This window comes from Pisolithus orientalis, assembly GCF_024613125.1.
Source record: "Pisolithus orientalis strain OTSU chromosome Unknown F5J12scaffold_21, whole genome shotgun sequence".
NCBI lineage: Eukaryota > Fungi > Basidiomycota > Agaricomycetes > Boletales > Pisolithaceae > Pisolithus > Pisolithus orientalis.
In genome coordinates, this window is record NW_026260802.1 from 187,663 (window position 1) to 200,157 (window position 12,495).

A 12,495-nucleotide genomic window follows, 5' to 3' on the forward strand; every position below is an offset into this window, starting at 1 on the left:
CCACTGCACATAACCCGTGTAATTGTGTATGAAAAGTAGTTGAGTGGTATGTTATACATTGGAGGGAGTTGGGGACTGGTGCTTGCACTGCTACAGATTGGAATATTGTGGGAAACTGCTTAGCCACCACTTGCAATATTTGCTACCCATCATCCTCACCAATGTCCTCAAACACTGTCTCCAGCAATGGTAACAATGACTGCAGAGAGGCATTCATTCTTCCATGTAACCATGCACTGATCCGCTTGCAAAGATTTTCCAGGCCACAGTTGTCCACCCCAGATGTCAAATAAGTGTCAGTTGGTGCCCCAACTGCAGATTGTAGCACACAGATTGTGTTGACAAGGCTATGTAATCCAGAGAAAGGTGCAATGAAGGTGTTTTCCAGTGAAGGAAGGTAGATTTCAATGTCTTGCCCTTGTCACTGTGCTTGAGCTGCATCTTGTGTGTTGTCATACAGGCACTGCAAAACTGAGCGAGGTGGGTATTTCCCAAGGCCCGAGATGAAGACTCCATTCAACTGTCTGAACAGATATGACCACATCGTTGATATTACCATGACATGAACCTCAGGAGTGAGTGAAATTTCAAGTTGCTTGATATCGTGCAGGGATGGCATATCCACTAGAGTTATATAGATGGGGGACAGGAAGTCATGATGGGTGGACAAGCAGTCAATTTGCACATGACAGAAGTCATCCCTAGTGACGCTTGTGAGCATGATACACAACCTCCCATGCTGGTATGGGGTTGTGAGGATGTCATATGGTCCAGAGGGTGCCACATTTTTTATTCCTGTCATGAATTCAGGGAATTCTGTGGGATAGCTTTCAAGGATGTTTCCAACATCAAGCTCAACAAGAGCAGGTGTCTGGACTGCATTCAAAAATCTGGAACATGAGGTCATGCTCCCAGACTTGAACTGCAAGGTATGAAGCTCTGCCAGTGTAATGTTATCACTGTTTACTTCCTCTGCTCCTGGCATGAAGGCATTACAGAGCCTCAGTTCCCTCAAAGACAAGAGCAATGCAAGTATAGCCAAGAATTTGGACAGTGGCACAGGGGATGTCACTGTCTCCAGTGTTCAGAATATCGATTACCAACAGATTATGGGAGAGGTCCAGTGTTGATTCCAAGACATCCCAGTGCAGAAAACAATTGTCAAGCACCAGATGCTGGAGGAGTGGCCCTGCAATCATCAGTGGCTGTAGAGGTAATTCACTGCCATCCAATGTGTCATCCAGATCGCTGCTACAGAGCGACAGGGACTGGAGCAAGGGTATACCCTGATAACCTGGGGTGATATGGCAAAAGAATTCGTAACTATAGGGATATGGTGCCTTGAGATGGAATTCCTTGATTCACCAGAAGTGATTGGCAATGGTTGGTAGATTCATGAGTATCAATGCCCCTGTATCATGCATGACATCTTCGCTCCTGATGTGAACCCTGAGAGGGAGGGTTGACATGTGTCCCAGTATTTCCTGGAGCCATCTATGTCCAACTGTGATGTTCAATGCTTCATGCCAGACCAAGGGTGCCTGCAAAAGAATGGCTTGCTAGTGCTGACAAACATGGCTTGCAGCCCTTAGCATACTATCGCCTGACTGGACTGCAACTTTGAAGAATATGCGGACCATAATGTCCTCTGGCATGGATCCAATTGTGGTGCATCTGTGATGGACTGGGGCAAGAACAAATGGTTGAGTGTCCATGGCTGCATTCTGTGTCAGAGACCCATTGCAGCATTGTGACACCCAACTAACATGTTAATGATAGGACTTGTGAATGATGGGAATGAAGCTTTAAGTCTTACAAAGGCAAGGGGTAGTAGGACATTGGACAAAGGCATGAGCCCTCCCCTCCCTGTGGACTGTACCTACCTTCACTGTAGTAGTTAGTCTTACCCACTACATTTTTCATCCCAAGTTTTGTTACAGACCTGTAATCTGCAACAAGGTTAGGCAGCTTGGAATTTACTCAGGCCCAATTATGCACCAGAGGATAGGGCTGCCAGGGATGGCAGGCACCTTGTTTATGGATGTGACATAGATCCCAAATTGAGAACATCCTCACCGTGACCATAATTTACATGCCAGATTTTGATGTCTAAAGATCATAAACCCTTCATTGCTCCAAGGACCCTCACATGTCTTATGGTTTGATCTTTGTTCACAAGGGCAACAGCCATTGGCTTTGAGCTTGGACGAGCTAAAGCTACAATTGTACATAATTACATGCCAACAATCCATTGCCACCATGATTTGAATCAGACTTTGTACTGGTGAAGTTCTTGGGATGATCATGGATGTTGAGAAATGAGCAACAAATTCTGAGGTGCAGTGACATTGTAAACAAGGTGATTCTGCACTGGTAAACAAGCTGGGTGGTTCGAACCTCATGTGAACAGATATGAATGCCAATTGATCTATTCCTGGACACTATCTAGTCCAGGTCTGCAAACTCTTTGTGGTTGATATCATATTGGCCTGGATGGTCAGTGTGGTCACCTGATGCATAGCATTGGGGGATATGGGGGACATTCAAATGTTGGGTTCACACCATCACAGGTTCATAATCTATGGTACTTCATGTGGTAGAGCTGCTCTACCCAGCACATGCAACCAGCTGGGTGTCATCAACACATTTGTGGTGTGTGTGGAAATCATGGACATTACATAACTCGAGAAGTGCTGCCTGTGTTGGTGCTAACCTTGCTTGCTATTGCCATGCTTGTATCTTACTTGGTCAGGAGATTATGGGCTTCCACAGGTTCTAGTACTGTAGACTTTTCTGTCAAGTTCTTGCAGTTGTCTGTTGGATGCCTAACAAGTTGTCTGTCAAGTACACACTATTAATAGATGATATTTATCAATAGTCATCCTTAATCTTGTTGCAGTGGTGTATCCTCCAGCTCTGTCTCAGTTGAGGAATAATGTGCACAAATAAGCTACTTGGTGAGCCCCAAATGTCATGTTGATGTTTGCAGTGTTGTAGAACCATGGTATGGTTACAGTGGAAATGTGTACATAGCAGTGGGCTTGAGGGAGGAACCACTGAATCTTGCATAGATATGATGCATGGTAAGGTATTATTAAGTGTTCGAGGGGTATCACACAGGATATAGCACAATGAAGGGAATGATGCATTGGTTACCTGAGTAATATATCACTGGGGTTGCCTATGTGACTCTGACCGACACATCATGGCCTGCTTATGACCTGCCCCCCTTCTTTTTCTTGTTGACTACCTTGAAACCCCACTCCTGCTGGACAGTCTTTGGTTGGGTCTTCACAATGTCTGTGATTGAAATAGGCTTTCCACTGTTACCACCTATGCTGGCAGCATTCCGCCTGGCCACAGCATCAGCCTTGTGCTTGTTTACATACTCTGAAGCAAACCTGTGACCATCAAGAATCATGCCATTGGCATAGATAAGGTCAGAGATAATCTCAATTGTTGATGGGTCCAGGTTGAGCAGGAATGAGAAAAGCATCGAAGTGATCTCTTCCACTGCAAGTGGGTTCAGAGATGAGTTAGCTAGAATTGTGCTGACAACATCACTCACAATTGACAGAGCTATTTAAGCCCTTCAATGAATCACTCAGCCATTTCAAGAAGTCATTTGACAGTGTAACAGGAGAGTCCTCCACACATGGTGTTGCAGCAGGTTTAGTAGGTGCCAGTGTAGCTGCTGATGTTCCCAGTCACATAGTGGCACCATGTTGTCAAGGTACTGTAGCCAGAGATCCTACAGCAACTGTTGAGCCAGGCATAGTCACCATGGGTTGTGGGGGAGCAGCCACAGGCATGGCTGGTTTACCATTTTCCCCAATAGTTGTCCATGCACTGCTGCAAGTATTCTGTGCACTAGGCACAGTCTAGTGTAGTACTGTATCAGCAACAGAGAAACTGACAAGACAAATTAACACCAACCTTGAAGGTAGTCTCAGCATAAGGCCAGCAGGCAGCAGCAGATGCCATGCTCTCTCTCACTACTACCTTCTTCATCCTCTCCTCTTCCTCTTGGATCTCCTTCATCAACTTCTTTATGGTAGCAGTTGGTGCAGCAGTCATCCAAACAGGCACACTCGGGGTAACAGGCATTGGGGGCTCCTTCGGTGCTGTGGTATTTCTTCCTCCTGCTTGGGATGTCAGCAATCCCCAGGATGCAGTAAATGGCTGGGTGTCTTCGGAACTGGAAGCAACAAGAGAAGTTGCAATGTTACTGCAGGTGCATTCCCACTCCTTCTCAGAAGCCTTATGTGCCTCTTCCATCTTCGCCTCTGCCTCCTGAATCTCGCACAAACTCACTGTCACAGTAGGTTTCACCTTCCTCTCCTCATCCACAGTGGACCACACATATTTGTGATGCAGGTGGAGAGATTATATGAACAGGAGATGGACCCTTGACAATGCTGGCTGGTGTACCCTTTGGCACAGCAACCAATGCATGAGTGTCATGTGCTGTTGACTTACAGCTAGGTTTGCTTGTCACCTGGGGCTCACTACTGGGGGGGACTGGTTGAGATGCTGGTATTGGAACTGTGGATGCTACTGGAAGCTCATCTGCCAGTGTCTGCAGGACAGGAGGAGTAGGGACTCCTCCATCAATAGGAGAACCAGCAATGAAAACATCCTCTGCACCTTGCCCATCAGGGATCTGTTTCCATCTGTTATTGGTACCCCCCAAAGATGCTGTCAGCCAAGGAGATGGATCCTTCAGTTGAGGTATGGGCTGAGGAGGCTGAATCGGTCGAGCCCAGTTAAATCCTTGCTGAACTTGAGCCAACATCACAGCCAGTGATGAGGTAGCAGAGGTGTCAACTGTTCTTGTACGGCAGACAGGAGATGGGTCAGGCCAGGGTGATGTACCACTATTAGCTTGTACAGCAGAGGTCGGGGGGTGAGATACATGAGGGGATACTGAGGGGTGCATCAATGCCTCACCAAAGGGTGACACAGCCTGATGTTGCACAGAGGGTGAAAATGAGGCAGACAGCTGGGAGTACTGAGACTGAGCCAGAGAATTGTACTGCAATTCACTGAGACCATTAATCATGCCATTACTAAATGCTATTCCATTGGCCTCAATAACCTGTTTTGCAAATGGAGGATGTTGGTGATTCACCTGTGCTTACCCTTCTTCTGCCCATCATTGGGCCAGAACCAAAGGTACCCATTCCATTGCACAGGGAAGAAAGTGCTTCACGAGGGGAGGCCAATGAACTGTGTGTTGGACAGTAACAACTTTCAAGGCATCAATGCAGGTTGATCTTGATCAACAAACAAATGTGTGTCAGACTAACAAGAGAGCAAAAACCAGCTAGAGTTCACCTGCACTTACCCTTCTTCTGCCCATCATTGGGCCAAAGCAGTTGCACACCAGACCACCCCTGCCACCTACATGGTTCACTCTGGGTCTATTGGATGTTGAAGACAAAGTGTTTACTAAATCACTTGGTTGATGCCAACAAATTTCAGAATTTAGTGGCCCCACAAACAGCTACATGTTCATGTGAGTGAAAAGTGCATGATATAATTTACAGGTTCTCATCTGACCTTCTTCTCAGCCTCATCCATTTTGTGCAGACTCGCAGGTTCGCCACCAGCTTCACATACTATCCCCTCCCATCACTCTACTTCGAGTCCCAGACCACCCTTCCCTCCACCCTCTTTGTAAATCCTGAGTATCTCTTCCTTAGTGTATCTGAACGGATGGGATTCATTGTGTTCCTCCTGCTCCTGTACTGCTGAGGTGACAAGAGAAGAATAAGTTGATACAGTAGATTGGTGTGTAGCTGGTATGAAGTATTCTCAGTATTGGACCCTTGGGCCCTCAATGTTCACATGGCAGTCTGGAAATGGAAATAATTTCTGTGGTGAGTTGGCTCCCATGCAATTATGACCCCAGTAGAAACCTTGCAAGCAAGGTATGTTGTGTTACACATAACTTCTGCTCAATTGCTCTCACCTGGTCTGATGTGGTGTGCATGTGTGGATACCCACCGTTGTGGGCCCTGCTCATGCTCTCACAATCCTCTGAATATACTGTTTTTACTCTATGCTGTGTATGTGCATGGATACCCACCATTGTGGGCCCTGCTCATGCCTTCACAGGCCTCTGAATATCCTCTGTGACATGCAAATGGACATTTGGTGGTAACAATGATATTGAATAGGTAACATTTCGTCTGTTGTCTTGTTGATTTCCCCCCCTAAATGTCTGATATCTCATCATCTCGTCCCTTGCAAGTGCATCTGAGATGTGCACATTCCACAACTACCTCATTATCATCACATCGCTCTTCCTGTCTGCCACAGCTGCCCTCAGTGAGTTGAGTCCAGCCATGCTGAATTACCATGTCATAGTGTCATAGCTGTCAATGTCAGCCAGCCAACTATTGTCTTGGCAGGTCCCTTTTTGGTATGACACAGCTGATGCTTATCCAAGTCCTTGTGTCATCATCTCACTTGCATCTCTGACATTCAGGACCCATCCACAAGTTCGTCAATATCATCACGGGTCCTTCCTCTCCTGTTTCTATCAATGTACTATCCCAGAATCAAGCTGCTGAACAGTTGGCTTCCATATTTGATAACTACAATACCATCATCCACCTGCTGACATTGTCTAATGCCAGCTGCCAATTTGCTGTGTGATGCCACCACTTATCATCGATCTACCTCATCCTCTAATGGTCCCTCACCTGCTTCATCCAGAATGTCATCCCTCAAACAATTGCTCAGTCCCATGACAGAGGAAATGGGCAATAAATGCATGCAAGTCATTAATGTCAAGCAAGGTGGCATTTCATCTTCTAGATGACACACCAGGTGGACACACTGCCTGCTCCCCCTTGAGTGGCATTTCGTATACATGGGGTATGCTGTTCTTTGTGATTCTGTTGTATTGACTGTCTTTTTGATATAGTTGCATTTGCTGGAATCGTGATAGGCCTTCGCCCACTGTCTCATCATCCTGATTGATACCACATTCTGAACATGCTTTCCTCCCAACAGCACTGTTTTTCACTGCAAATCTATCCACTCCACACTGTTCTACATCTACACAGCAAAGAAGTTCCCTGGGATAGAAGGTCCATCTCTCATTTGTAGGCATTACCATGGACCCATCAGGCATGTTTTTGATACTTGCATATCTCTGTTCCACCCTGTCCCTATTTTAGAGTCCATGCTACTGTGGTGCTCCCTGGCTGACCAAGGTATCAAAGTACACATCTGCAAGGGCATCTGCATTTGCAAGAGACCAATTGCTTCCCTTGCTGCACCCATCAACAATGATAAAATCAAGGACAACCAAGACAGTGAACACAGGAAAGCCATTGTTCCTGCCAACAGCCCTGGTAAACATCTCTGTCACAGCCTGATCATAATGTGATGACATTCAATACCAGTGTACATTCTGGCAACCTCACAATACCACCAAGCACAAATTTAGGCACCCTCAGCAGTCTTCCCCCTTGGCCTACTACCATCCCTGACTCAATGTTTGGTGTCATGAGTGTTCCATGGGGGTATTGAACTCACCTCTCCAGCACATTCTGGAACACCGCCATCAGCATCCTCTATTTCTCCTCCACTTGGCATAATGTATAAGCTCTCCAGAGTACCTCTAGCAAGTATTCCCCCACCTCTCAGCATGCACATGATGGCTCCACAAGCAATAGCTTATGATGGATCAGGGATGTGCCAACTGGTGTGATTGTGTGAGTGTGAGTGAGTTTATTGGTAGATGAGCGAGTGGGGGCAGCAGTGCGAGGGCAGTGGGGGCGAGAGGGAGTGCAAGGTGGGTGGGCAAGCACCATTCCAACTCTATTTTTACATAGCAATGCATAGGTCTGAATGCAATCACCAGATCACATTTTATGGACTTGTTTAACATAGATCTTCATAGGACAATGAAGCACAATAAGAGACAAGTGCATTTTCTTTGCTCAGTGATTCAGTAGTACACACGGGGCTCATGGGTGGTATCTGTCCATATATACCAGTTCAGTGTGCATGTGGGGAATGTACATTTGAAGCAATATAGTATGTACACTTCAAATAGTCCTTCCAAGGTGAATGAGGTGCACCATGACCCCATTGCAATCACTTCAAACCACCTGGAACTGAGTTCAGTTCACACAGCAACACTAATAGCACCAACACACAAAACCAACCTACATAAGTATGAGAAGCAAGCATTTTATAAGTACATTGCTTGCAGTGTAAATTTTGCATTCTCCACTCAGATGCCTCACACTGTCAAGTCTGGGCTTACTCTGACCAACTCCAACACTAGACAAGGGCTGGGGAGAGGTTTGGAAGCAAGTCTGAAAGAAAGAACTGAACTCTGACTGGCAGAGTGTTGGCAGAAACAAAGTCTGCTGAGACAAAGGCAGAGTGGAGTGAGGGTGTTGGGTTTAGCTCATGCACTACCCCCTTGCATGATCTCAGCCCTTGTATTTCAGAGGGAGAGAAATAGATGGAAAGTTGGAGATAACTCCAACAGGCAGAGGATGGAGACAGAGGGAGCAGGAACTCAGTTGATATTTGTACTAAGGAATGGCAGAGTATGATACATGCTTTTATACTACTATGGAGGTACAGTAACTGGAATTGGAACTGACCTACTGAGACCCAGAAATTTTCAAGTAAAACTTCCTAGACAATGAATGAAGGGTAGATGGAGAACATATGAATGGGTAACATAGAACATCCAGGAAAGGAAATGGTCCAGGTGCTGGACCATGTGGTGCATGTGCTGCAGAGTACCTGACTGTGTGCTGTCAGGGAGGAGTCCAAAGGTAGTCACATGACCCCTCAGAGAACAGTCTGTTCAGTCCAATAGGAGAGCAACACAAGTCTGACAGCTGTCAGAGCAGAGATGGTTCATAACTGACAGAAGTTGGGCAGAGTTGGTGTGGAGTGAGTGAATGACTGGTGGAAGAGGGTGCAGAGTGAGTAAGGACTTAGAGTGAATGCATGGTTATGACAGTGCCCCCCCCCCTTAGGGCCTGAACCCCTGAAGGCTGCATGTACAGGACAAGATCAACATGAGTTGATCATTCAAAATTATTTTGATGCCTCAAGGATAACAGCTTTAGCCATGGTGGAGCTCCATCAGAGTTTGGAGTACTGTTTAAAAAACACATGTCAGGATACTGAACCTTCATCCTTTCCTCCCATCATCATGCCTTCCCAGCACCAGAGCAAAACCCCCCAACCAACCCCTGGTCATGTCTGTGACTTGGGAATAGTCATGGATGAAGAGCTGGTCATCCTGACTGATGACTCCACCAACACTGAGTGAGAGAAGTCTGCAGAGAAGGTGTGCTGATGAGAGGAGGCCAAGTGGAGGGAGAAAGAGTGCAAGGCCAAGCATGAGGAGGCCAAGAGGCAGAAGGCAGAGGAGGAAAGACTGGAGGCAGAGTGGAGGAGGAAGAGGAGGCTTGAAGGAAGAAGGTGGCAGAGGAGGAGGCAGAAAGACAGAGGCAAAGGGCCCAGGCTCTGCAGGATGAGGCTGCACAGAGGTGAGTAGCAGACTACTGCAAATCAGGTGGAGCTGACTTACACTTTTTTTTTTGACCTTATTTTATTTCAGGTTAAGTGGGGCAGTGTACAATGTTAACACTGCCCAGAAGGTCCTTGGGCCCTCAGTGGTGGTTACTGTGACCAGGAGAGCCCCCTGCACTTGCTGTATAGCAAGTCTGATGGTGGGGCAGTGCAAGCTGGGGCAAGGTAAGACCAGGGCCTGTGTGCCCTGCCACAACAAGAAGAAGATGTGCAGCTGGATGCAGGAAGAGGCAGCAGTGGGGCCTTCACAGAAGAGAGCAGGGACAGGGAGAAGAAGAAGAGGATGTGAGGGAAGGGAAAGGAGAAAGAAACAGAGATGGAAGAGGCAGATGACAAGCAGGAGGCAGGCAGAGAGGAGGACAAACCAGTGACCCTGCTCAAGGGTCCCTCAGGTGCAAGAGTCCACACATGGTGGGCAGAGTGGGAGTGGGAGTGGCAGCTGCAGGCCATGGAGAAGCAGGCCAAAGCACATGAGACCACTGCACTGGCCTTTGAGAGGATGGCAGATGCAGTGGAGCAGATGGTGGCAGCTGCAGAGTGGACAGCCAATGCATGGGTGCTATACCATGCTTGGGTAGAGTGGGTGGAGATGAGAAGGAGGGAGGATGTGCAAGAGGCCAGGATGGCTGAGCTCAAGCACACAGGCAGTGGTTGGGAATGGCCTCAGTCAGAGGCAGCAGAGGACAGGAATGAAGAAGCAGATGAAGGTGTGGAGGGGGATAACAAGGAGGAGGAAGAAGTCAGAGGAGAGCAGGAAGGTGGTGGAGAACAAGCAATGGAAGAGTAGGGTAGTTTTCTTTTTTTCTTTGTCTTTTTGTCTTTTAGTTTGTATATTTTTGTACTACTACAAAATAGACTTGTGACCTTGTTTGTGATTCTGAGAAGTGAAATGGATAAGCAGAGAAAACTCTAAAGTACTTAAGGTAGTTTGGTAAGGGGTGGAGTTGGCCCATGGAGGAAGGTTATGTGGGTGGAGTACTATGGCAGAGGTTGACACAGGCCAGGCTTGTGCAGATAGCATTCATGGAAAGCAGAGACTATGTCAGAAGCATGATCTAGCTCAGTTGCAAGCAACCAAGAGGTTTCTTCGTTGGTGTTCTCATAACCAACCCAGCAGACTAGATACAAGAGTTGACAATGGCAGCAACAGTGGTCCACCTTAGAGTTGAGTATCTCCAACACTTTGTACTCAAGGTCACCATTGACATCCACTGGCAGAGGCAGAGGTTGTTGTCAGTTTGGGAAAGGGTTAGCTGCTGCAGCTTCCAGTTGTGAGACATGGAAGACTGGATGTACTGAGGGCATAGAATCAGGGAGCTTAAGGATGATGGAGTGTGTACCTGGCCTGGCCAAGATGGTGAATGGACCTAAGTACTTTTCAGAGAGTTTTTCCAAAGGACGAGTGGAGCAGAAGTACTTGGCTTTGACATAGGCCTGTTCTCCAACCTTAAACTCAGGTGGAGGTATGCATCTGGCATCCACTGGACCATGGTAGTGCTGCTGAGCAGTGGACATTTCAGAGTGGAGGAAGTCATGAAGGGCAGAGAGCTCAATGACACAGTCATGAGCCCTTGGAGAGGTGAAGTCTTGGTCAGGGACCACAGACAGGTTTGGGTGGTATCCCTTGTTAGCAAAGAAGGGAGAAACTCCAGTAGTCACACTTGGTGTGTTGTTGAAAGTGAACTCTGCTAGAGGTAACAGCTCAGTTCAGTTGTCTTGTTGGTAGTTGCAGTAGACATGAAGGTACTGCTCAAGGGTCTGGTTCATTTGCTTGGTCTGGCCATCACCTTCTGGGTGGTAACCCAAAGTGAAGTGAAGATGCATATCAAGGGCCTTTCCTAGAGAGTGGAAGAAGTGTGAGACAAACTCAGGACCCCTGTCAGAGGTGACATTAGCTGGCACTCCATGCTTGGAGAAGACATGGGTAAGGAAGAGCTTAGTGAGTTCAGTGGAGGTGACAGAGTCATGGTGGGGATGAACACCGCTTGCTTTGAGAGGTGGTCCACTACCACAAGTATGGTGGAGTAGCCATCAGAGTTGGGGAGGTGTTTGATGAAGTCCATGGAGATGGAGTTCCAAGGTCTCTCTGGGACAGGGAGTTGCTTTAGTAGACCATAAGGGTGGTGATGTGGAGTTTTGCTCCATCCACAGGTGGTGCAGGACCTGATGTATTCTTTCACATCAGAGCAGAGGTTAGGCCACATGTAGTCCCTGCAGACAAGTTCTAGGGTGCGGTTTTGCCTGAAATGGCCTGCTAGAGGATGGTCATGCTTGAACCAAAGCACTCAAAGGCCGAGGCCATCAATGTCAGGGACAAAGATGTGACCATCAAGGCAGAGTAGACTGTCAAAGTCCAGGGACCACCAAGGCTTAGTCAGAGTTGGAAGATGGCTGGTGGAGACAGGGTTGGATGGTAGGGCAGAGATGATGTCAGAGTGCAAGCACTCAACATTGAAGACCATGGCAGCATGGAGCATGGGTGCCATGAGGGTAGTGGTATGGAGGGATGACACAGGTTGCTCCTGTGTAAACATAGGGTGGAAATTGTGAGGATTTACCTGCACATAGTCCCTATCCCCCCCTTTTGGGTAGACATCCCAACATCATGTAAGTGTGTCAGGTTTGGCTCCTAGGCAGCCAGGTTGGAAGTGGATGGAAAGGTTGAACTGGGAAAGGTACTCCAACCAGCAGGCCTGTCAACAAGTGAGGACCTTAGAGGTGGAGAAATACTCAAGGTTTTTGTGGTCCATCACCACAATGACAGGTAAGGTGAAACCTTCTAGGTAATGCCACCAATGGTGGAAAGCCTCGAAGATAGCCAACAGCTCCTTGTTGTGGGTATCATAGTTGAGTTCTGGCATGGTCATGGTGCAGGAGTAGAAAGTGACTGGGCAGAGTTCACTGTCAGAGCAG

The 12,495-nt window shown here is 47.4% G+C and overlaps 1 protein-coding gene across 1 annotated transcript; it reads right to left on the minus strand.

The window, feature by feature from the left end:
- Positions 1–2,995: 2,995 nt before the first annotated feature.
- On the minus strand, positions 2,996–5,126 carry F5J12DRAFT_947776 (uncharacterized protein). Its single transcript, XM_051749765.1, has 6 exons — positions 4,480–5,126; positions 3,937–4,313; positions 3,824–3,881; positions 3,569–3,691; positions 3,402–3,513; positions 2,996–3,353 (listed from the first exon to the last, which is right to left on the minus strand). Exons 1-6 carry the CDS (start codon positions 5,060–5,062, stop codon positions 3,215–3,217), a joined length of 1,392 nt encoding a protein of 463 aa, XP_051598579.1. The 5' UTR covers positions 5,063–5,126; the 3' UTR covers positions 2,996–3,214.
- Positions 5,127–12,495: the final 7,369 nt, after the last annotated feature.

Excerpts from the sequence above, each read along its gene's own strand:
- F5J12DRAFT_947776 (XM_051749765.1), bottom strand. The coding sequence starts at position 5,062 with ATGATTAATGGTCTCAGTGAATTGCAGTACAATTCTCTGGCTCAGTCT. Across the intron at positions 3,692-3,823 it reads GACAACTATTGGGGAAAATG|CTACACTGGCACCTACTAAA; the intron begins GTAAACCAGCCA and ends GAACATCAGCAG. Across the intron at positions 3,514-3,568 it reads CTTAAATAGCTCTGTCAATT|TGGAAGAGATCACTTCGATG; the intron begins GTGAGTGATGTT and ends ACCCACTTGCAG.